This window comes from Carassius gibelio, chromosome B9, assembly GCF_023724105.1.
Source record: "Carassius gibelio isolate Cgi1373 ecotype wild population from Czech Republic chromosome B9, carGib1.2-hapl.c, whole genome shotgun sequence".
Classification (NCBI taxonomy): Eukaryota; Metazoa; Chordata; class Actinopteri; order Cypriniformes; family Cyprinidae; genus Carassius; species Carassius gibelio.
In genome coordinates this window covers 25,673,661-25,697,258 of record NC_068404.1, presented here as the reverse complement: position 1 = coordinate 25,697,258, position 23,598 = coordinate 25,673,661, and the positions used below count along the sequence as shown (strand labels likewise).

Below are 23,598 nucleotides of genomic sequence, written 5' to 3'. Positions count from 1 at the left end.
CCTCAAAGAAGCACAAATAAAGATATAGGCGCAAACAGAATACAGTGACGTCAACCTTGGTTTTGATAAGCAATTATTTTATGACACAGAACGCGTTGGCATTTAACATTTATGAATTAAGTAAATGGTTCGCGCAAATAATAGCGATCACGAAGAAGGTCCTGTTCAATCACAAATGTATTTCTTAGGGACAAGAATCTGAATTATGAGATGAAACCAAGAATTCTGATGTAAGCTCAGAATTGTAAGAGAAAAAAAAAATGCCTGAACTGTGAGATATAAACTTATAAATAGTAAGTTATGAAAAAGTCAGAATTGTGAGATGAAAATTCCCAATTGTGTTATATATATATTTTATTCCATGGCAGAAATAAGATTTCTATGAAAATAATAAATAACCATTTAATGTGTGAAAAAGCAATTTACATAAATACCTTAAAGAACAGAATCAAATAATGACCCATCTTATTTTAAGGATGTGGAAAGTGGAATTAGTGGAAAGTGGTCATGAAAAACTAAAATAACATTAATTAATTTCATTTATTTAAAATACTAGTTTAATTCATATTTAATCAATAATAATTATAGGTTGTTCTTCTATATAGGAGAGCTTTGTGTCAAACATTGTCATGTGCCTCCACCCTTTGAAAGCCAAGCTGCCCTTTAAAAGCCTGACATCAATAAGAGAGGATCCACCGGCACCACAGGACGACGCTGAAAATCAACCAATTAGCACACCTCAAAACTAGGAAGATCTTTTAAAATACCGGCCTTGATTGTTTATGCTTACATCTGAAAACATGTAAACTATCAGTAATGGCTCTAGTTGTACTGCAGGTGGTCTTAAAGCTCTCATTTGCTCATCTGTTTATATGTGGATATGAATGTCATCAGTTGGATTAAAGGGAAGAGAAAAAAATAAAAAATAAATAAATGTAATGTAATGTGGCTATGTAAACCACAAGGTTCTATTTTGATTAATACCAGTCGGGAAACCTACTGAAAACAAGGAAGTAAAAACAGATTTTTCTGTGCAAATAAATTAAATATAAATATTTATAACTTAAAAATAAAATATTTAATTAAAAACCATATCACAATATTGTCACAATATTGGTAAAATAACATGAGGATAGGGTAAGGAGAAACTGAATAACAGCAAAAATTCTCCTTATTATTGAGCCCTTACTATGATACAAATATGAATTTCTTTGACCCTTCTGTCAACATAGCAGATTTCCTCAGTTACAGTTGGCCTTTAGATTTTATTTGGGTTGCAGAATTGTAAGCAACAGGTGTCACACAAAAGGAAAATAAGTTCTGGCTGAGATCAGTGCATCCCAAGTGTCAAACGAAACGGAGGTCAGACTGATGCTATTGTCCTGTGTACGGCCCCTGTGCCCAGCCATCACATGTAACCCAACACCTGCGCCTCCCTGCTTGGCATTGCACCACCAGACCCCAAGCCTGCCATCACTCAGCAACCTTTCTACCTTTCTAAGTGTTTCTACCATACATTTTCCACCAAAATATTAACCAACACAACTGTCTTTAACATTGATAATAATAATTGTTTCCAGTAGGGGTGCTCCGATCACGATCGGCCGATCGTTAATGCGCATCTCGTCAGTAAAGCCGGTTCTCTAATCAGCGGTTAATTCCATCAGGTGCGTGATTTCACATAGAGCAGCTGTTACTACACAGAGCCGTTGTTAATAGAGAAGATACGCAAATCCACTTCATTTTCAGCGTTTTTTGGAGCATCTTCTCAGTTAACAATGGCTCTGTGTAGTAACAGGTGCTCTATGTGAAATCACACCTGATGGAATTAACCACTGATTAGAGAACCGGGTTTACTGACGAGATGAACATTAACGATCGGCCGATCGTGATCGGAGCACCCCTAGTTTCCAGAGTAGCAAATCAGCATATTAGAATGATTTCTGAGGATCATGTGACACTGACTGTAAGAATCTATAGTCTGCCCCGACCCAGATTCCACTCCACAATCTGTGTGCATTGCGTTCATATTCTGCTGTTCTGTGGCCACAGATTTGCGGATCTTATCTTTTTCTTCTACAGATGACTTGCAGGACCCTGTAGTTTATAGTACTAAATTATTTTTAATTGTTTAAGCACGACAGGGTCTTTTCTTGGCAACATGCACGGTTTTTGTGTCGATTGCAAGTGACATCGCAGGTAGCGGAGAGTGCAAGTAGGGATTGCAAGTGTCTTTGTAATTTAGTTTCTTTTTTCTTGTCTCCACCTCCTGGCTACTGTTGTAAAATGTTGAGAGATTCAATCAAAAAGTGACCAATGCATAGAACAAAAAAAAAAAAAAAAGACTGCAAGTTCTGTCACTAGCGGAAGCGCAAGTATCTGACAATGCAAATGGAAATCTGCAGCCAAGACCCTCTTGCATAAACTCGCAATGCTGAGAAAAAATATCAGAATTTTGAGACACACTCAAAACTGCTAGAGAAAAAAGAATTTTGAGAAAATAATGTAAATTTAATTTTTTTTTCTTCACATTATTTCCTTTAATAATCACTATATAAAAAAAAGTGATCAGGAAATTAGCAATTAAGAACCATTACAGACTTCAGCATCATGAAATACAGTTTAAAGAGGGTCACATTTACATCCAAATGGTAATTAATCTAAACATAACCCAAACTATAGTTATATGTTGCTTGAATCATCTGGATTAATTCATGTTTACTGAATTGTAAGAGTAGAACTGTCGCTGTGTGTGAAGATGTAACATATAACACTGTAACATGAAGTCTAGCAACTTCTTTTTTCTTTTTAAAGTCGGTGAGTAGTTCACACATTTATTCTATATTGTTTTGTTAAAGCAAATATTGTGAAATGTTGTTGATAAATAGTAATTTACAGTGCATTTTCACCCTTTTTTTTTTTTTTTTTTTTTTTTTTTTTTTGCTGAGCATGCAATGCAAAAATAGACTCAGTGCTGAAACTCCTCCTGCAGCTGTGCTTCTGCTACACAGCTCCACAAAACCAACACGGCTGTAGATGTGAGGTTTGTGTAACAGGCATGAAGCAGTATGACTAAAAGACACAGAGCCTGAAAACAGCAGACATGATCTCAATATCTCTCACCTGATGCAGGTTGATCAACACATCTGTCTCGGGGGCATGACCTCCTGTCGCCATGGGGACAGGGAGGGGCGCAGCTGCGGAAACACGGAGGGGTCCGGAATCAGCCCTTCTCTTTCACGGCTGGATTTCCAGTCGGTCTGTGGGGTGACATAACCTGTAAGAGCGAGACCATGTTAGGCCATAAAGTATCATATCACTGAGACCCCAAAACAATCAAAGGAACAAAGGAACATGGGAACATGGTCGGTTTTCAGGATACATAAGGAAGACATAAAAACCTGTGTCTAGGTCTTGTGTAACAACCCAGGGGCTCATCAATAACCACTGCTCTCATCGAGAGACATAATATTGATCGCATTAAGTTATTAAGCGACAAAACAAGTATCTTGATAATGAGAAAACTACACTTTGTTGGCAGGTTCAGATCATTTCCATTAATCAGTTCAAAATGTCTTTTTTTAATTGAATCCCTTCAACCAAAATGTTCTACATGAGCTGCAATTTGATATGTTTTAGTATAAATATATGAATGTGATTATTTTACTATTTATTACTATCCATTGTAACATTAAAAAATCATTCTTTTTTTCTTTTTGAATATCTCTTATGTTAAACAAGGCTGCAAAAAATTTGTAATATTGACAAATATTCTTACAATTTAAAATAACATATATATATGTAATATATGTATATATATATATGTAATTTATGTAATTATGTAATTTATTCCTGTGATTCTAAGCTTTTCAGGTGATGATGTTAAAGTCTTTATTGCAACTTTTGATAAATTTAATGTATCCTCACTACATAAAAGTACTGATAGGAAACCAATCTTGCTGAACCCAATTTTTAAATGTTATGTATAAAAAAAAAAACCCATACATTTATTATATATTAACCCATGAATTCATGGGAAACCCAGGATGTATACACTTAACAAAATTATAAACGAAACACTTTTGTTTTTGCCCCCATTTTTCATGAGCTGAACTCAAATATCTAAGACGTTTTTCTATGTACACAAAAGGCCTATATGTCTCAAATATTGTTCACAAGTTGTATATATCCTGCGAATGAGTACATTTTTAGCTGTTTTTCCTTTTTCTAGTTGAGCTATTCCTAAAATGAAAGCTGATGCCTACTCTAAAACAACAGTGAAGTAAAATGCTGTTCTCCTACCATCTTTAAAGAATTTTTTTTTTAATTATTACAAAAAGCTCATGGCATCAGTACCGAACCATACAACATTTGTGAGTGTGTTGTGTGGTTGTGCAATCGTGACAATGTGCACTCTGCATCTGGAAGTCCAGTGTCTGCTGTATGATAAACAGCTCTTATGGGAAGCCGGCGCTGATGACTCATGTCTTGAGTTTGCGTCACTGCAGGCAGCTCCAGCAAACGTCTCATTTATGCCAAACCGCACCCAGCTGGATATCATTTCAGCATCATCCTGCTGGAATGCAGCTTCATGATGGACTGCTAAACGACAGCGGTATCGCCATGTACCAGGATCTCTCATCAAAACACCTCATCTCTGGCCTGAAACGTCACACTGTTGCTGCCTTGGAAACATTATAAGTGAATCCACACAGAACTGTGATGCCAATCAGACTGAAATGAAAAGAACTGGTAAATCTTTTCATCACTGAGCCAGTACCATCTCCCATGGGAATATTTTACTGCTCAGACATTGCTCTTTGAGTTGTCACGCTGCAGTAAATAAATAAACACAATTCATGTGCTTTCATAAACATTTACATTTATATTTAGTCATTTACTGGATTTGACCATGACAATTCTGTTAGTGTTACGCTTAAAACCAGAAAAATATATAAGCCAAAATTCTACGTGGCATTTATGTTTCCATGAAAGTTTAACAGCCATAGACCCTTTCCACTTCACAAAAGTTCTCTATAGTTTAAAAATGTTCTTTAGATTATTAAAATGTTCTTTATTGGCATCAATGGCTCCAAAAAGAAACTTTACCATCCATGGAAACTTTTCATTCCTTAAAACATTCTTCACAGTGGAAAAGGGTTATTTGGATTATTAAAATGTTCTGAAAAACACTAAGAAAAAAAATGTTTACTGAAATGTTCTTTGGGGAACCAAACTTGGTTCTTCTAAGTCATTGTGGTGAAAACTACCTTTTGGAACCTTTATTTTTAAGAGTGCTGTACCCTGAAAGGTACTTTGGGGAATCAAAATCAAAACTTCTATGGCATCACTTTTGGGAACCTTTAATTTTATTTCTCATTTCTCTTTTAAGGGTTTTCCTGGAAAATAACAGCAAATATACTTTGTCTCCTAACTGGGAAAAATAAAAAACAGGACCAAATGACAATAGTTGACATGCACTAATAAATGTGGACAGTGTGCCCTGAGGTCATGTGGATTTTGGGAAATGGGAGACCTCATAATGAGATCTCTGATCTTGGATTGCAGTCTGTGATAATCTGGCAAATCGGACCACTATTTGGAAAAAAAAGTCTCCCTTCTCCAACACCGAAGAAACTAGGAGTGTCAATAATTCTGATGATATTTAAAAATATTTTATGATCAAAACTTCTGCACTGTTAGAGGTCTGCATCATTAGAGTATAATGTACATAGGCAAAGAATAGCCTAAGACAAGACAAGATTAAAAGAAATAATAATAATAATAAAAATAAAATATGGTTCCCTGACAGGTGTAATGGGCATTAAAGACAAAAGTCGCCTACAATAAGGATTACTATACCATGCTTCTCTTTTTTTAACATTATATTTGAAAGAATAAAACCCCTGGGCTTTTACGTTACAACATTTTTTGGGTTATTTTTGGTTAAAAAGAAAAATGCAGGACCACATTACTTTAATTGTCACCCCGTCCCGTATAGAGGACGCCTACATTTACTTCACTATATTACAATTAAATCTAATCTAATCTTGACAAACTATATATATCATTGGAAAGGTCTAAGACTCCCAAATATATATCTTATTAATGTTTTCTGTTAAAAATTTTGTAGGAAAAGTAATTGATTAATTTATGACAAGAGTGCACCCTCAAAATTCTAAATTATAACTGCAGTTTTGACCTTTGTTTAAAAAAAAAGACTTCTTCATTGCCTTTTTCTCTATCACATTTTAGAAATCATCAGAAGTTATATATCAACTGAAAACTTAATCTCAAAATTCATCCTTTAAACCCCATTTTAAAATCAGACATTGCATTACCATGTAAATGGTACATCAATATCATGTTACAAAATATTTTCATTCATGAATATAAAAAATGTAAGTTTGAATCGTGCACTACAAAGTCAATGTTCAAAAATGTGAGTGACAGTTAAGGGGTTGGGCTGTATGATGGACTGTGTGAGAAGAACACATTCGCTATAAACAGGGAGCGAATTCACCTACTCAAAATAAAATTTGGCAGGAGTGGGTGGGTGTGGAATGAAACTCGCAGTAGTGGGATGGGAAAATCAGTTCACGCAGAACTCTGCACTGCACCAGAAAAGTGTCAGAGTGAGAGCTCAGAGCTGCACAAATATGATGTTGTTGGCCTAAATCTCTCATTGTTTTATTATTTTAAATAAAATAAAAATTAATAGCTTATTTCAAAGACTTCGAAGTCATTCTGTGACCCTGTTGGACCCTCTAGTACAGGGACAGGCAACATCTGTTAGCAAGATTTATTATCTTTTGTAATTGTTCTACTTAAGTAAATGTATCTTCATTTAAGAAAGTTTATCACTGGAAAGTAAAACAGAAGTCTTTTTTTTTTTTCTTTTTTTGGTTTAAATACATCAAGATCCAGATGATTTATGGGAATCATTCAAATTAATGTTTCAAAACAACTTATTTCTTGTTTATAGGATGCCGTATTTGGCTACAACTTTAAATGAGGAGCATAACAATGTTTCGGGGTCTTCACCCCTCTCTCTCTCCCTCTCTCTGCCATCAACATACACACAGCGGGACATGGCCTATCTGAAATATTTATAGAACAGCAGTAAATTATTTCATCAAATGGTTCACTTGCCATCCGCAAAATAACCCAAGTGGAAAACTGCTATTAATAAAGAAAAGCATGCTCAGGGCATCATGGGAAAAATGAATAGTCCCACACGTAGCCAGAATAGGTGAGTCGAGCTCATCTGGGAGAGCAGCAGGTTCCCCTCATGCTTGTCAACACTTCTAGAATTTCTGAACCAGAATCCAGTCCAGCAAGCTCAATCACATTAACGCTCAAGCTCATGTGAAGATGAAACTAACAGATGCATGCATCATTTTGATAAGTGACCCTGTCTGTGTGTCTGACCAGCACTCATCATGCACTTCCTCTTCATGCACTTCCTCAGCCATCAAAGGACCACAAATGATTTATGAGCTGTACTGGCACACAGAGTCGCCTTTGTAAACGGAGATCAGCGAAAGAAATGGTCACTTGATGTTCCATGCAGCTAGGACTGTCTGTTATATGAGTGCATAAGGATAAGAATTAGAAGAAAATGATAATGACAAACAATATTGTATAACTGCAACAAACTAAAACACAATGCAATGATGTACAAAATCCAAAAATAAACACCTATTAAAAATGTAATTGAAAATTAATTCATATTAACAAATTACATTGTGCCCTGCTTTTACAGATTTTTATAGTATGGATAAAATAAAATAAAAAGTTTTGAACGGATGCCAGCTAAGTTTGTCTTGATGTCAAAAGTTTGTTAAATATAATTTCATATTAATAGCCCTATAGGAAAATAAATGTCTAACAATGATGTTAAATATCTCTCATGATATTTATGTATTATTATGATTTATTTATTTTCTTTTTAGAACTTTTGCTATTTCACACCAGAGGATAAATTTATGGTACAGTTCAGTCAAAATAATTTTTAAAAAGCAGTTGACAAAAGTTAGTAACTAGTGATCTCGTGGCATCCGGCCGGAGTAAAGACTCTAGCAGGACTAAAGTCAGTTTGCACTAGTGTTTAAATCTGGTTTCTAGTCTTTAAGGGCCCATCAAAGTTGACACACGCACCCATTAATGGATTCACAAACATCCACATGCTCCTTGTACACCAGAGGACGTGTGGGTCACATTAAGGTCTGCGCAAATGATTGTACATCAGGGCCAGATGTTTGTTTCTGTCGGAGCTCTAGGTGAATTATTAACACTAATAGCCTCTTATCACAAACAATTAAGCATGCAAAGCACAGAAGATTTAGCTAATGGCCCATGGGCTCTATAGAAACCAACAGCTCTCAGCTTTGTAACCAAAAATGCCTCCACCTTTAGGTGCCCTTAAGCTCCAGTCTGAATTTGGACATGAGCAGTCGGCTTACATGCAGAGCAGGGGCTTAGTTACAGCTGCACGCATTCAGCTCAATGTAGAAAAGTGTGGGGAGTTCAGACACACTCAATGCAAAGGCGATTCCGCTTGTTAGCTTGTCTTCCAGCTGTCTCCGGCTCCTGGATTTCACTACAGCATGGTTCCACAGAGAGCTTTAGCTGTCTAAATAGAGCTCCTCCAAAGGCTAATCGCAGGCATGTCTGATCCCCCAGCCTCAACGTGCTCTAAATAAAGAAATCCCCAATGCACATGGCTCATAGACTCTTTGGAGCCCTACCTTGACTATTTTGGAAGTTCAAAACCAGCAGATAACGATCCACTAAATCTTCTTGCTCACTGGTCTTCTGATTAAACTCAATTAAACTTCTCACGAAAGGAAATTACAGCATGCACCTCGATATGTGTGAAGCAACACATAGGCGATGCGCATCCCTTGTGAGAGGCTCAATCAGTTAAAGAGGCCGTTTTATTAAAGTGTATTGTTCTCAGCCTGTCTGAGCCTCTGCTATTGTGCTAACAGGTGTGATCACAGCACAGCACCCTCACATCACAGACTCCTGCGGCCCGTCTCCGCCTGACAGCCGTCACATTAACAACACGTCTTCACTGAACCCAGCCGAGATGGAGGCATCTTTATCGATTCTTGTTTTGAATTAGATTCCATTTCATGATTATGCTTCCATAATGATTCTTTCAGCACTTTTGAACAGTGTTATTTTAGTATCGAGATACTATTTAGGGATACACGATCATGATTTTTCATGCCCGATTCCTATACTGATTTTTTTTTTTACAAGCAAAGTGTTTATTTGGTATTTAATAGGCAAAACTGGCTTTTGGCTATTGAAAACAATAACCATAACCATCTGAAATTAACGGCAGTATCTGCACAGTAAGTAGTCTACATTCAATACAAACATAGATGGTAAAAACATCAGCATTTAGCTTTTGTTTTTGAATTGGGTTGAAACTACATAGAACTAGCCTTAAATTAAAAGATTAACTGTAACCATGTGAAATTAAAGGCAATAACTGCATAGTTTTACAGTCCAAACACCACAATCAACATTCATTCAGAATCAGCATTCAGTATTTTCGTTTTTCAATTTGGTTTTAAAACAAGGTGATTTTACTGATGATGCTGTTCGTCAAGGCCACAAACACATTTAACCTGTCCAAAACCAAATGGCTTCTGAGTAAAAGGAAATCTGTACCGTATGATCTGTCGTCAACTTGCTGCGCGAGTGTCAAAATGTCCTCCACAATTTCACAAATCACTTCCATTTTTCAAATCATTCCGCAAAACTGTCTATTAATAATTGTTTATTACCGTCAAATTTGAGTGACGTCACTCAAAGTTGACGGTAATATGGGATGTCACGTCATCCCAATGCAAACACGCCCAATAAAATGGCCCCACTCCTGTCACTTGATTGACAGGTTTCTGTGTAGATGTCGGAAATTCAAATGCAAAAGGAACAGTTTACATGCGCAGTGCAGAGAGAGTGAAAAGGCAAATGTGGTAATTAATATTGCTATTTAAGATATGACATATTCATTTTTGGGTGAACTATTCCTTTAAGTCTCATGCCTGCAGTCTTGGCTTCTGCTCAATAACAATAAAAACAATTATTCTACTACAATTATTCTAGTTTGTGTTTGCTTGTTTTTGTTTGACATGATTTAGGGGGGAATTAAATGTTAAGATAATGCTTTGACAGGGTTTATTTTAAACCTATTGCATGTTGATTCAGAAACAGTTTATTGTCTCAATATAACAATTAACTTATTAAGCATCAAGATTCGAGATTCAACAAGAACAAAGGATGAACAAACAAATAAGAAGCCGAGGGAACACTGTTTGCATGCCCGTTTTTACAGATGTAAACAGGCTGCTGACAGCTGAAGAAAGAGAAACATTAGACCAAACAACCTCAAACAAATGCCTGCCGGGAAACTACTGCAGATAAGAGTTTTGTGTGTAATGTGTTTCAGCTAAAACAGACACAATGCACTGTAAATGTTCCTGTAAGTACTGTCAGTATAACTGATCCACCATTAACAGCACAATATACACAGATACTCAAGTTCGGCTGTCTATCTGCCTATTGTTATATTTATATACATGAAGTACTTACTCTCAGTTAAATATTAACCTTTTTTTAAATATTAACTTTTTTATTTTGGATGCTGTATGCGAAGGAAAAGTTCAGATTCAGTGTTATTTTTGTATTATTTGTAAATATATTTATATACTTTATTATGTTTAATATTTCTATAGCTTTATTTTAATTTTAATTTTTTTTTTTTTAGTTTTAGCAATTTAATTATTTGAAAAGCTCACTTGCAAAAACAGATAACAATTTTCAAACTTTTTTTTTTTTAATTGTGCATTCCAATTTATCTCAGTGAAACTACAGTTGGGTTATCTTGATTATGTTAAAGAAAATAACAAAATATATAGCTAGCTAACACAATAAAAACATTAAAAAATTATACATAAAATATTTTTGAACATTTTAAAAAACAGAGTTATCTTTTTTTGCAAATAATATAGTGCTGTCAAACGATTAATTGTGATAATTCCCATCCAAAACAAACATTTTTGTTTACATAATATATATATATATATATATATATATATATATATATATATATATATATATATATATATTTATATATGTTTGTACTGTGTATATTTATTATGTATATATAAATGCAGGCACATACAATATATAAATATATTAATTTGTGTATATACATGTATTTATATACATAATAAACACACACAGCACACACTCACACACACACACACACACACATATATATATATATATATATATATATATATATATATATATATATATATATATATATATATATATATATATATATATATATATATATAATGTAAACAAAACGTTTGTTTTGGATGCGAATAATCACAATTAATCATTTGACAGCACTAAAACAAACTCTTAATTTCAACCTGTGTTCTTTGGGACACAGCTTTTGTGGCACATCCAGTTCTGTATTTTAATTTGCCTTCAGATTTCTTTGTTACTTTCACATGTAAATAAAATTAACCATTAATATAAATCAGTCCTGCCAAATGCTTCACAAACATATTCACTGCAGTATAATATCAGCACACAGCTAACACATTTCTAACGTCACACAGTTCAGTGGATATGTCAGCCCAACTGATAGTCACAGAATTAGTATGTTTCCTGCATTGTATTTAAGCTTTTTAAACCTTTACTGTTTCTTGTATTTCATTATTACTGCATTGTGCTTGTTTGAAAGCAAATACATCTGCAGGTATTTCTGGCCTACTTCAATCCGAGGAGCATTTATCTTTGTAACAGATGAGACCTAATTACAAAAAAAGCTTTGATAATTTAAAGGACTCCAGCAGAAGATGCTGAAGATGTTTCAGTGCAATCCAGACAGTATAAATATGCGTGGTCGTCTGCAGCTGTGTTAGAAGTAGACAGTTAGTTCTGTGATGCACCCATGACTCAAGACAACACTAGTCGAAAAACAAAGCATTCTCAGTTTATTTCTTTATTATCACTGTCTAACTAAGTCACATTTATCAATTAGTGGTTATTAAACCTATCGATTATAAGGTTCAAATGGCTACACCAGTGGTTCTCATCTAGTTTTACTTCAGGACCCAGCTTTTTCAATTTCTCCAAAATTCATCAGCAAATTTTGGGTGAACTATTCCTTTAACCACCATATCAATAATGATCTGTGACCCATTTTTGTGTCGCAACCCACCACTTGAGAATCTCTGGTGTACACACTGCAGCTTATGAATCTATAATACTAGAGCAGCAAAGATGTAGACATTTACAAAGCCTCTGCCAGGCTCCACCTCTTCTGGAAGTAACTATAATTTTCAGCCTACTTAGCATGATCCACAAAGTCCTATCTGTTGATGTATGGATCTATATTTGGATATGTGCGTGGGCATAAGAAACAATGTAGAGGACACATCTACAAAGATCCTAATACTTACATGAAGACTGGAAAAAAAACCACTTGAAGTCACCAACATGCTTCAGCTACACTGCCAACCTTAGTATTGTTTGAGGGAAGTATAGTCCAAATGCATGCAGAAGATGAGGACATGTGTAATTTGATTAACTCAAATTTGAATTGTAAAAAAATAGGGCTGTGGTATTAAGAATCCAAGGACCTAAAAATCATAAAAATGCATTTTCAAACCAGTTCTTGCCCTGCAACAAACCAATTCTGCAATGTCATAAAAAAATTCTCATCCAGATATAGGGGAAGAGACCAGGGCTACCTCATATCTCTAACCTGAATCAATCTGCACAAATGCTTGTTTTGTCTAACAATGGTTTTGACAAAACTAGTTGAAGGTACATTCACATTTACATTAGTACACACTTTTATCCAAAGTAACTTACAATATAGGGACATAAAGCAATTCATCACAGAGCCAGTATAATTTTAGCATATAATGACACATTTATAAAAAAGCAAGATAAGGAGAAATGCAAACATAAAATATTAGTTTATAAAATAAAGTGCATTGGTTTGGGGTTGCGGTAAATTTTAACCAAAGGTTTGAATAGTTTCTCTTCAACAAGGCTATTCTGTTAGGCCAGTCTATGACCAATCTATAATATGTTTTTTAAATGGCTTGTGACAACATGCACTGTTATCAGTCAAGAAATGAATGAACTGAATCTTTCTATCTGTCAATGCAAATATTAATTAGAAGATAATTTATGACCTACACAAATAAACAACTAAATAGGTAAAAGACATCTTAAACCTTACAAGACTTCAACAATAACGATTTCTTAATTATAAGTGCACAAAATCCAAGACAAAAATATATAATATATGCTTTGTTGATATATGGGTCAACTGCAAAGAGGTATGATAAAATAAAAATAATTCTTCAGAAAATTGTTTTAAAATAATTATTATATGTGAAAATGGTCACAAATTGTCTTAATAAGCCACTTTTTTTTCTTTTTTTTACAAATAAAATTCTATTTTAAAGCCATTTTATTTTATTCATTGTGTGTCGTTTTTTGTAAATAATAATAATAATAACAATACTTTGTTTTGAAATTTTAATTCGATTTTCACCTTGATAGATCTTATGGTGTCTATTGACCCATATTTCTTCATTTCAACAGTGTGTCATAAGGCTTTCCTTCTATTAATAAACCAATAACAGGGTTGCGTTAATAACTTCATGCTTGTTCAGGATGACTAGCTCAAATAACCTACTTCAGCAGCTTTCGAGCATTAACCCTTTCAGAAAAGGTGCGCACAAAACGCTCTGCCCCTGCTTTGTTGCAGGTTTATCTGTTCTGAATCGGAATGTCGTTTCACCATAACGTTTTGCATAAATGACAATCGCAAGAACATCTCTGCACACAGAGGCTAAACATCCCCTCAGATGCATTGTACTCTATACTATCCGATCCGTAAGATGTGTCTGCAAACGCTTCACCTCCCTAAACGACTCGAATCATCCCATCCACCTGAACGACCTGCCACACGTTTGACTCATTCTAATTGAGTGTTTTGTCGGCTTTGTTTATTTGCAAACACCCCTGCCCTGCCTTCTTCATATCCACTGGGAGACTCATTTCTGCCATAGGCTCTTAAAGAAGGAGCGTCTCCACGCACCAGTATCCATGCGAACCAAGATGATCTGCGCTATTCCTCATTGTGCCATCATGAACGTGTGTGATGCTGCTCGAGATCTGCGTCCGGACAGTGTCGCGCTCGCCTACCTGTGTGTTTGGAGAGTTGTCCAAGCAAAACGAGAGTGGAGACGATCGGTCAGAGCGCGCAGCGGCCGTGCTGGTCCATAGTGAAGCGTTCCAGCTGCTCTATCTCTTCCCGTCTCTCTCTCTCATCCGAGTGATGCTCGCGTCAGCCACTAGATGCTGCTGTACATCAGGGCTTTCGATACCACAGCCCCTCAAATATATATATTTACAAACATACATACATTGCTTTAAGTGGCCCAAAAGATGTGCCGGTACTCTATTATAGGCTTTTTTTTTTTTTTTTGAATTGATGACTCCCCTCATCCCCTGAGGTAACAACAACTATATTGAAGGACTTTAATATAAAGCAGTCAACAGGCGACCTTAATAATAAATCCTTTTATTAGTTTGTGATTTGCTTGGGCTAGAAAGAACTTCTGAACATAAATAAAATGTGCAAAATAATTTTGCAAAAATACCCTTAGAAAGAGCTACTGAATTACTTCATTAGCTTGCATCTGACCTCCAGCCGAGTGTACGCGTTTCACACACCCTCTCCGGCCACGTTGAGTTGTTGCCTCATACAGCGTGTCTGTTGCTAAAAGCATGTTCTGGGCACAAGGAGAGGTGGCAGTACACTCAAGAGCGATATGTGGAAGTGGCGGTACTGAGTACCGGTGCGTACCGGCCCACATAAAGCACTGAAAATGATTTGCGAACCTTCTCCAAACTGACTCAAATGATTCGTGAACCAGCTCCAAACTCCCGAACTGAATCAAATGATTCACACTCCTAACTCCCAAACTGACTCAAATGATTCGCGAACCCGCTTTGAACTCCCGAACTGACTCAAATGATTCGCGAACCTGCTACGAACTCCAGAATTGATTCAAATGATTCGCGATCCCGCTCCGAACTCCCAAACTGACTCAAATGATTCGCGAACCCGCTGTGAACTCCCGAACTGAGTCAAATGATTCGCGAACCCGCTACGAACTCCCGAACTGATTCAAATGATTCGCGATCCCCAAATTGATTCAAATGATTCGCGAACCCGCTTTGAACTCCCGAACTGACTCAAATGATTCGCAAACCCGCTCCGAACTCTCGAATTGATTCAAATGATTCGCGAACCTGCTCCGAACTCTCGAATTGATTCAAATGATTTGCGAATCCGCTCCAAAAAAAAAGGTCCCTTTAGGATCTAAAGTTGCAGGGCTATTTTCGTCTGTGTGTGTGTGTGTGTGTGTTTTGGTGGAGGGTGTGTCCGCGTGTCTCTGGTTGTCAGCTGTGGTTAGTCGATGGTATTTCTTCCCATTGTCTTCTAACCTAAAATAACAAAATGAACATATTCAGTATTGTTAGTGTTGTGACTTTATATGTCTAGGACTATCTTTATCCATTGACAAAAGATTTGTAAAGACAGAAATATAATATATGCCTTTTTTCCGCATATAGGCATCTCAGTATGTATTTTTACCTTATGGAAATTAAATATTTAAGTTCAATATCTGCCAATATTATATACGTTTAATCATTTCAGCTTTACAAGCTAACTATAGCTTAGAAAGTGTTCACAAAGCCTAACGTCAGCAGCCTGCATTAGCAGATAAACAGTAGTTATGGTAGCTATAATGTCTAATAATATAAAAGAATAAATACCTTTTCGACCAAACAAAAGCGAAAACTCAAGGCGTGTCTGAGGAAATCACTGGAAGACAGTTAAAGAGCCAGTAAGATGAAAATTCTAAGCTTCCTATCACTGTTTATAAGTCCTGTACATTAGGTTTAAATCCATCCAAGGTTAAAAAACATTGTCATTTTGTCAAAATATCATTTTAAAATTACCTCAATTCTCAGAGATCCCCAAACGGTTCGCGCAAAGCTGTTCAAAAGATTCAGTTTCCTTAAACCCCACCTTTCGGTAGCATACTGTGTTCTGATTGGTCAACTAACATAGTCATAGTTAACATAGTTTTGATTGGTTGTTCCGCACACAACTTCATGGTAAACAATGCATTAGCATCTTTTTGGGGTGAATTATGTCTTATTCCTCTCATCGCGAAGCAAACAGTAAAATAAAAAAACTTGAACAGTCTTGCTGCTTTTTCTTCTGTGTGGGTGTATTCAAGACGCGCGCTTCAGTTTGAATCTGAATAGCGCATTCAGTGCGGGGGCGTGGTCACATATAACGAAGGGAGACATGAAAAACAGACATAGCGTTGTTTTCATATGGATTACTTTATCACAGAATATCTGTTCGACAGCACTTGTTTAGTTTTAAAGTAGACATGTCAAGTTTTCTATAGATATCTCTCTCATGTCTCTTAGTTGAGTATTCACGGAGTTACACTTCATTTTAATGACTTGTTTGTACATGACGATCAGTGCAGACAGGCTGCAGACAGCACACATACCGATAAGGCGCTCGGGAGAAAACAGACACATAACTTCATAATCATACTTCGCGTTGTGATTCGGAGATGCTCGTTGTTCTAAATAAATTTGGTAATGAACCATCTTTTATGGCCAAACGCTTTGAAAATCCCGCTGTACTCACAGAGATTAGAAAAGCAGTCATCAGTGAAATGTTGTGAACCGAACAAAAGGGATTTGTTGTACTGCTCTGGTATTGTGGTAAAAATGAATTTTAGCCATTGGTTCTTCTGATTTTCATTCTTTGGCAGTGAAAATAAAACAAACTTGCCTTTACAATTAAAAACACACCGTCTCCTCGACATGATGCTCTCACTTCAACCAGAGCATCTGTGTGTGGGGGTGGGGCAGTTCAGTGTTCCCTTTCTCCCAAGACGGTAGGCGGAGATTATTATGCAAAGTGTTCCTAGTGACGTACATAGAGATGGGCAAAAGATTTGAAATCTATAACGACTCCTTTCAGCGATTCAGAGTCGACTCCTTACTTTAGAAGCCAATAACTTTATAAATCGTGTACTTTTTGGTTTAATTACTGTGCACATTGTTTACACTGATGGACAGCTACATCATACACTGTAATACAGGTAATTTTTGATTTCCCATCTGTGTGGCTCTTTAACTTTCACTAGCGGCTGAGCGTTGCCATGGATACATGCCACGTGATCTAAAGTGATGTCATTCTGTCATGTGCTCATTTGATCGACAGCTGCTTGGATCCTATCTCCAGTGTGGCTATTTTACTTTTTTAGTTGAGCTCCATGTAGTATAGCAGTCTTAAATGCAATAACTAAAATAATTTATTTCCTAAATACGTTTTCTTGTCGACTTACCAACAGTTTATACAATACAAGTTTATTTATATAGCACAAATAAACAGCTTAATACGTAAATTAAAATAATTAATTTATTTGTCTTACCTGTGTTATTTTTCACTTTCTTTTCTTCATGTTGTCCTTGGCATTCACTCTTTAACATTCTAGTAGAGCTCCTGGGATGCAAACATATTTTCTTCATTAATGCATAAACCTAATTGTAGCTATGTTCAATTATATTATTGAAAGGCATCATGATTTTGATGTTTACATGCTGAAAACAGACTCCTGATTTAATGACATTTTTCATTACAAAAGTTACTCCTTTTTTCTTTTTCCAGAAATGAAAATTATTAATTTAACATTAACTTTATTTTACAATGTATTCAAATCTATATGGTAAAAAAAAAATATTAATCTGCAAATCAAAACAATTTTTTATTTATTTTGGAATTACAGTTGTTGTTTTTTTTTTTTAGGATTTTGTTTTAGGCAAAAATACCCTTTAAGATCCCATATGAGTTTATATAAGTTTGATTTTGTCAACTATCTTTGTCAGAGTTGCAAGGTGTCAGGTCCAGTGTTGGGAAGGTTACTTTGGAAATGTTATAGGTTACAGATTACAAATTACCTTATTTAAAATGGAATATGTAGTGTCACTGTTTCAAGTGACTTTAAGTAATGTAACTGATTACATTTGATTACTTTTTGATCACTTTATAATTTCTATTGTTTTCAAATTTTGATTATTTTGAATCATCTAAAGCAGGCAGGGTTAATGATACAGTGGCACTCTCAGATTTCAGAATCCTTCTTCACTTGAATTAAGATTGTAAAGTGCAACCACCTCAAAATAGGACTTTAGCAGCTCTTTTTACTTTGCAATATTTTTTAGGTTAAATAAAATCACAAGGTAGTATAATAGCTATGATAATGTTTTTACACTCAAATCTTTGCATAGCTATGACATGAAACATTGGCATTTAACAATGCCTTGGAAAAAAGGCAGTTTATCTGAAAATAAAATAAATAAATAATCATTTACATAAACCAAAATAGGAAATAAAACACTTATGGAATAAGCATGTGTCATATTCTGTTTCTTCAACATTGAACAGAAACATTGGTGTCTCATATTTTAAATATGTATAGGCTATGTGTGAAAATATTCAAATGTAACTCCCTTTGTAATCATTAACAATATCATGATTAACTGTAATTTAATTACAGTTTACATTACATTAACAGATTACAGCTTCATTTATTTTGCAATTAAGTAATTTAGTTATATGTAACTGGTTACTGCCCAACATTGGTCAGGTCTGATGATAAAAGATAAAGGACTGAATTTTTCAAGTGTTGGAATGGAAATGGCCGATGAGGGACGAAACAGGGACGTTCACAAACTCAGAAGAATGGGAATGGGAATTGGTCCGAAAAAGCGGACCAAATCCGGACGTCCGCTGAACGTCCGCCAGGGAACGTTATAAAGCGGACGTACTGTGGACCTAAGCGGACGTTCGGAACGTCCGGGAGACGTCCCCAACGGCGTGCCGTCCGGTCCAAAAATAAGGCTACTGATTTGTCCCGGGAATTCATCGTACAGTTGCCAGTAGCCACTGAGTTTACCACTGACAGGCCGGCGGTGCATCAGTATATACACTCACCTCACGCAGCGAACCGACTCACTTTCCTCACGCGAACGCCTCACTTTCATCAGCGAACGACTCACTTTCCAAACGCAGCGAAAGACTAATTTTCCTCAGCGAACGGATCACTTTCCTCACGCAGCGAACGACTCACTCAGCAAACCGACTCACTTTCCTCAGCGAACTCACTTTCCTCAGTGAACGACTCACGCAGCTAACCGACTCACTTTCCTCAGCGAATGACTCGCGCAGCGAACGACTCACTTTCCCCACGCAGCCGGCGACTCGCTTTGCGCAGCCGGAGACCCACTTTCCGCAGCCGGAGACAAATTTGCGCAGCCGGAGACCCACTTTCCGCAGCCGGAGACTCACTTTCCTCACGCAGCAGACAAATGACTCTCTCTTCATGTAGGGACCGAATATTATAATTAAAGTGACTTCTATATTACATCCCAAAGAATATTTAGATATAATATTAAAATATTCAAAAATGTGTACATTTCAATAAAATGAAATAATTGCCTATTGCAAATTTGTGAATGCATGGTTAACATTTTTTTTTCTGCTGTCACTAGGCTATAATGAGATATTTTTTAAAATCTATATTTTGTAAAAAATAATTAAAAATAAACCTGAACTATAGCTAATCTAAACATCTGTATTTTCATACAATTTCGTAAATAAGTAGGCTAATGAATATATAATGTTTAAAAAATATATGATATAAACTATTATAATATATAGTGAGAGCTAAGCAATAAAAAACATAAAAAGGCACAGGTTAGATCGAAGTGTAAAGCAAACAGCTAAAACCCCAGTACTACGTTTTTATAAACTGTGGACCCCAGGAAACGTTACTTAAAAAATAAATTATTAAGCTTTTAATCTTAAGTTATATTTATATGTATATTAATATTATACATTCAAATTTATTTATACAGTGGTCGAATTTTAAAATTGTTTTAGGGGGGATAGTCTTTTTCTTTTTCTTCGTCCTGTAGTTAATTTTACATAATGATGACAAATTACAAAATCATAATTTTTTAAAAACGTTTTATTGAAAATTTTGCCTTATTAAATGAAACTGATTAATTTTGGTAAATATTTTGCTATGATTTTGTGCTGGTAGTAGGCTAGTGATGGCACCCTAATAAATGACGATGACAATAAAACCGCCAGTAGGTGACAGCAAATCCATGGTTTAATGGGCTAGGTGCACAAGATGGCGCCGGTGAGCTTCAGCGACGCGAGTGTGTGCGTACTTATTTCCGGTCTTGCGACGCTCGCATTGACTGTAAGGGAAACTTACATATGAAACTCGGCTAGATGTATATAATTAATGATTTTCAAATTTAACAGCCGATAGTGGTATATCAAAAACATTGGGAAACATCCTCCCTATATTTTGCGTACCTCTGTGTGGAAATTCATCAAGATACAACGCGGAGATTGCTTTATTCTTCTGTTGATTATGCGGATCAGCGTCAGGTCATGTTAATCAGTACACAGGGATTTCTTCTTTCAAACACAAACCACTCAAATATGCAATACTTTTCATTTTCGAAGAGCTGGTTTTGTTCTGTTATGTAAGATAAATGTTTCTGACTGTCAAACGACGCACAGAGATTTCTGATAAAGCATGTTTTATTAACTTTATTTGATAACATAATTTATAACTAACTGTACAATTAAACGTAATATAATTATGGTAGGTTTGCCATAATTAAAAGATCGCTGTTTGCATTCATGTGTGTTTTTATCTGTTTATTTGTGTTGTGTAAGATCTGCAGGACAAATCATTATCTGTCTATGATCAGCTATGTATATTGTTATTGTTTTGCATTAATTATCAGATTAAACGGATATTAAAATTAGTCATGTATTTTTTACTGTGTAAAATAATAAAATATGTTGTGAAAATAACGATGAAACAGACTGATGTATGTGTACAATTGAGAAATGGATACTTCTGAAGATAAATCGCAGGCCATGTCTCACGAGGTAAATATTTAATATATTAAAATAATAATAATAATAATGCAAACATTTTCGAGAAATAAGTAATTTGTACATTTACATATTTGGTAAGATAAAATACATTATATAGCTGTGAATACACACCATGAGTTCAACTTTCATCTCGTGAACAGTAGTCAACATTAGTGTATTTAATTCATTCACCAGACCCAAACATACACAATTTTCAAATCCACTGGATCAGTTAACATTTGTAGTATAGTGATAATAGCAGTGCATATCTTATTTGCATATGAAGTGATATTATAAATCCTGTAAACATATAGAAGGTAATATTTGGACTTCTCCGGTTCTCTGCACTGACTTTAAGCACAACCGGAAATATCTACGCACACACTCGCAAGACCGGAAATCCACGATGGCGGAGATATGCAACTAGCCCATTATTATTGAATCATTCAAATCAAACTTTTCGTTCAAAACGGCTGATTCTATTCTACCCATTATATATGTATTAGCCTACTTATTTATGAAATTGTATGAAAATGCAGATATTTAGATTAGGTTTATTTTTTATTATTTTTTACAAAATATAGATTTTTAAAAATATCTCAGTATAGCCTAGTGACTGCAGGAAAAAAAAAAGTTAACCATGCATTCACAAAATCGCAATAGGCAATTATTTCATTTTATTGAAATGTACACATTTTTCTAAATATCTAAATAATCTAAATATTCTTTGGGATGTAATATAGAAGTCACTTTAATTATAATATTCGGTCCCTACATGAAGAGAGAGTCATTTGTCTGCTGCGTGAGGAAAGTGAGTCTCCGGCTGCGGAAAGTGGGTCTCCGGCTGCGCAAAGTGAGTCGCCGGCTGCGTGAGGAAAGTGAATCGTTCGCTGCGCGAGTTATGGGGCGGTCACACTGCACTCTTCTCTTCTCTCCATTGACTTCCATTCATACGCATGCGAATGCGTCAGACCGGAAACGCAAGCTCATGCGAAAAATTTCGCATTTTGCTTCGTTCCAAAGTTCAAGTTTGGTGAACTCTGACCTGCGAATTCGCATCACGTGAAGATGTGGGACCAGTAGAAGATCGATACGTCACTGCGTGACCTCTGTACAGAAATTTTTTTTTTTTTTTTATTATTATTAACAAATATGTACAGAACAAAACTGTTTGCCAGGGGTACAAACATTAAAATAAATAAGGTTACAAAGAGTATACAGAATACACATTAGTTGCATAGAAATTTTTCTAGAATAGAATTTGTTTTTAAAGCCTTTGATTGTTTAAGATCATTGATGGTGGTGCTGTAATGAGATAGCTCTTGTAGAAATAGGTTAAATAATGGCTTGCTGTCAGTCCATTTTCTTTTATGAATGTGAAATTTTCCTAAAAATAAAACAAGTTGTACAAAAAAAATTAAGTCCTTTTCCAAATTAATGTCCTCAAAGTAAAGAAGAACGTCCTTCTCCTGCAAATATAATGACTGTCCTGTTTTCCTTTCAATAAAATTTTGTACATTCATCCAGAACATTTTGGTAAACACACAATGATAAAACAGATGTTCAATTGTTTCTTCATTTGAGCCACAGAAAGTACACGAATACTCAATATCAATCTTAAATCTTTCTAACGTCTTTTTTGCCGGATATATTCTATGTATAATTCTGAAAGATACTTCTTTTATTTTATTGTTTAGACAGAATTTATTACTCATCAACCACATTTCTTTCCAATTAATATCCTTATAAAGAGATGTCCAAAATTTTTTAGCAGGAGGAACCGTAACATTAACCAAAAGGTTTCTAATGTAATTACTTGAACATTTGTTTCTTGTAACGTCTACACTTCCCAGAAAAATATTGTTAACAGGAGCTGTCACAAAAAGCTCTGTTCTGGATCCAATCAAAAGCTGCAAAACATTCCTTGGAATAGCAGCAAAAACAATGTCATATTCTTTTGGTGTAACTGCAATATCAAATTTAGAAATAAATTCTTCAAACAATAACAATTGACCATCCGAATTCATAAGTTGTGAAACCAAAACAATACCATTATTAATCCAGTTTTTGTTGTACAAAGATCTGTTTTTATACTGAATACTCCTGTTATTCCAAATGTAATAATTTGTAGGTGAGAAATTATGTTTGTACACCAGTTTCCATAACAGCAGAGCTTGCTTGTGGAAATTAGCTAATTTTACAGGTAATTTATCAGGGTTATAGTCACACTTCAACACGAAGTTGAGTCCTCCAATTGAATTAAAAATGAATTTAGGGAAAGCATTCCAAATATTATCTTCTTCTTGAATTAACTTAGTAAGCCATTTAATTTTAAAAGTATTATTTACTGTTTCAAAACAAAGAACCTCCAGACCTCCATTTTGTCTTGTGTTACATAATACCTCTTTTTTAAGATAATGACACTTATTTCTCCAGATGAAATTGAAAAGAGTTTTATCTAGTTTTTT

The 23,598-nt window shown here is 35.3% G+C and overlaps 1 protein-coding gene across 1 annotated transcript in view; it reads right to left on the bottom strand.

Annotated features, from left to right (window-relative positions):
• LOC127964610 (anion exchange protein 3-like) overlaps positions 1 to 3,388 on the bottom strand; it is a 63,066-nt gene extending 59,678 nt beyond the window's left edge. Inside the window, exon 1 of the mRNA XM_052564871.1 lies at positions 3,124 to 3,388. Coding sequence (XP_052420831.1) covers positions 3,124 to 3,177 — 54 coding nt within the window. The 5' untranslated portion in view covers positions 3,178 to 3,388. The remainder of the gene's footprint in view (positions 1 to 3,123) is intronic.
• Between the last annotated feature and the right edge of the window lie 20,210 nt (positions 3,389 to 23,598).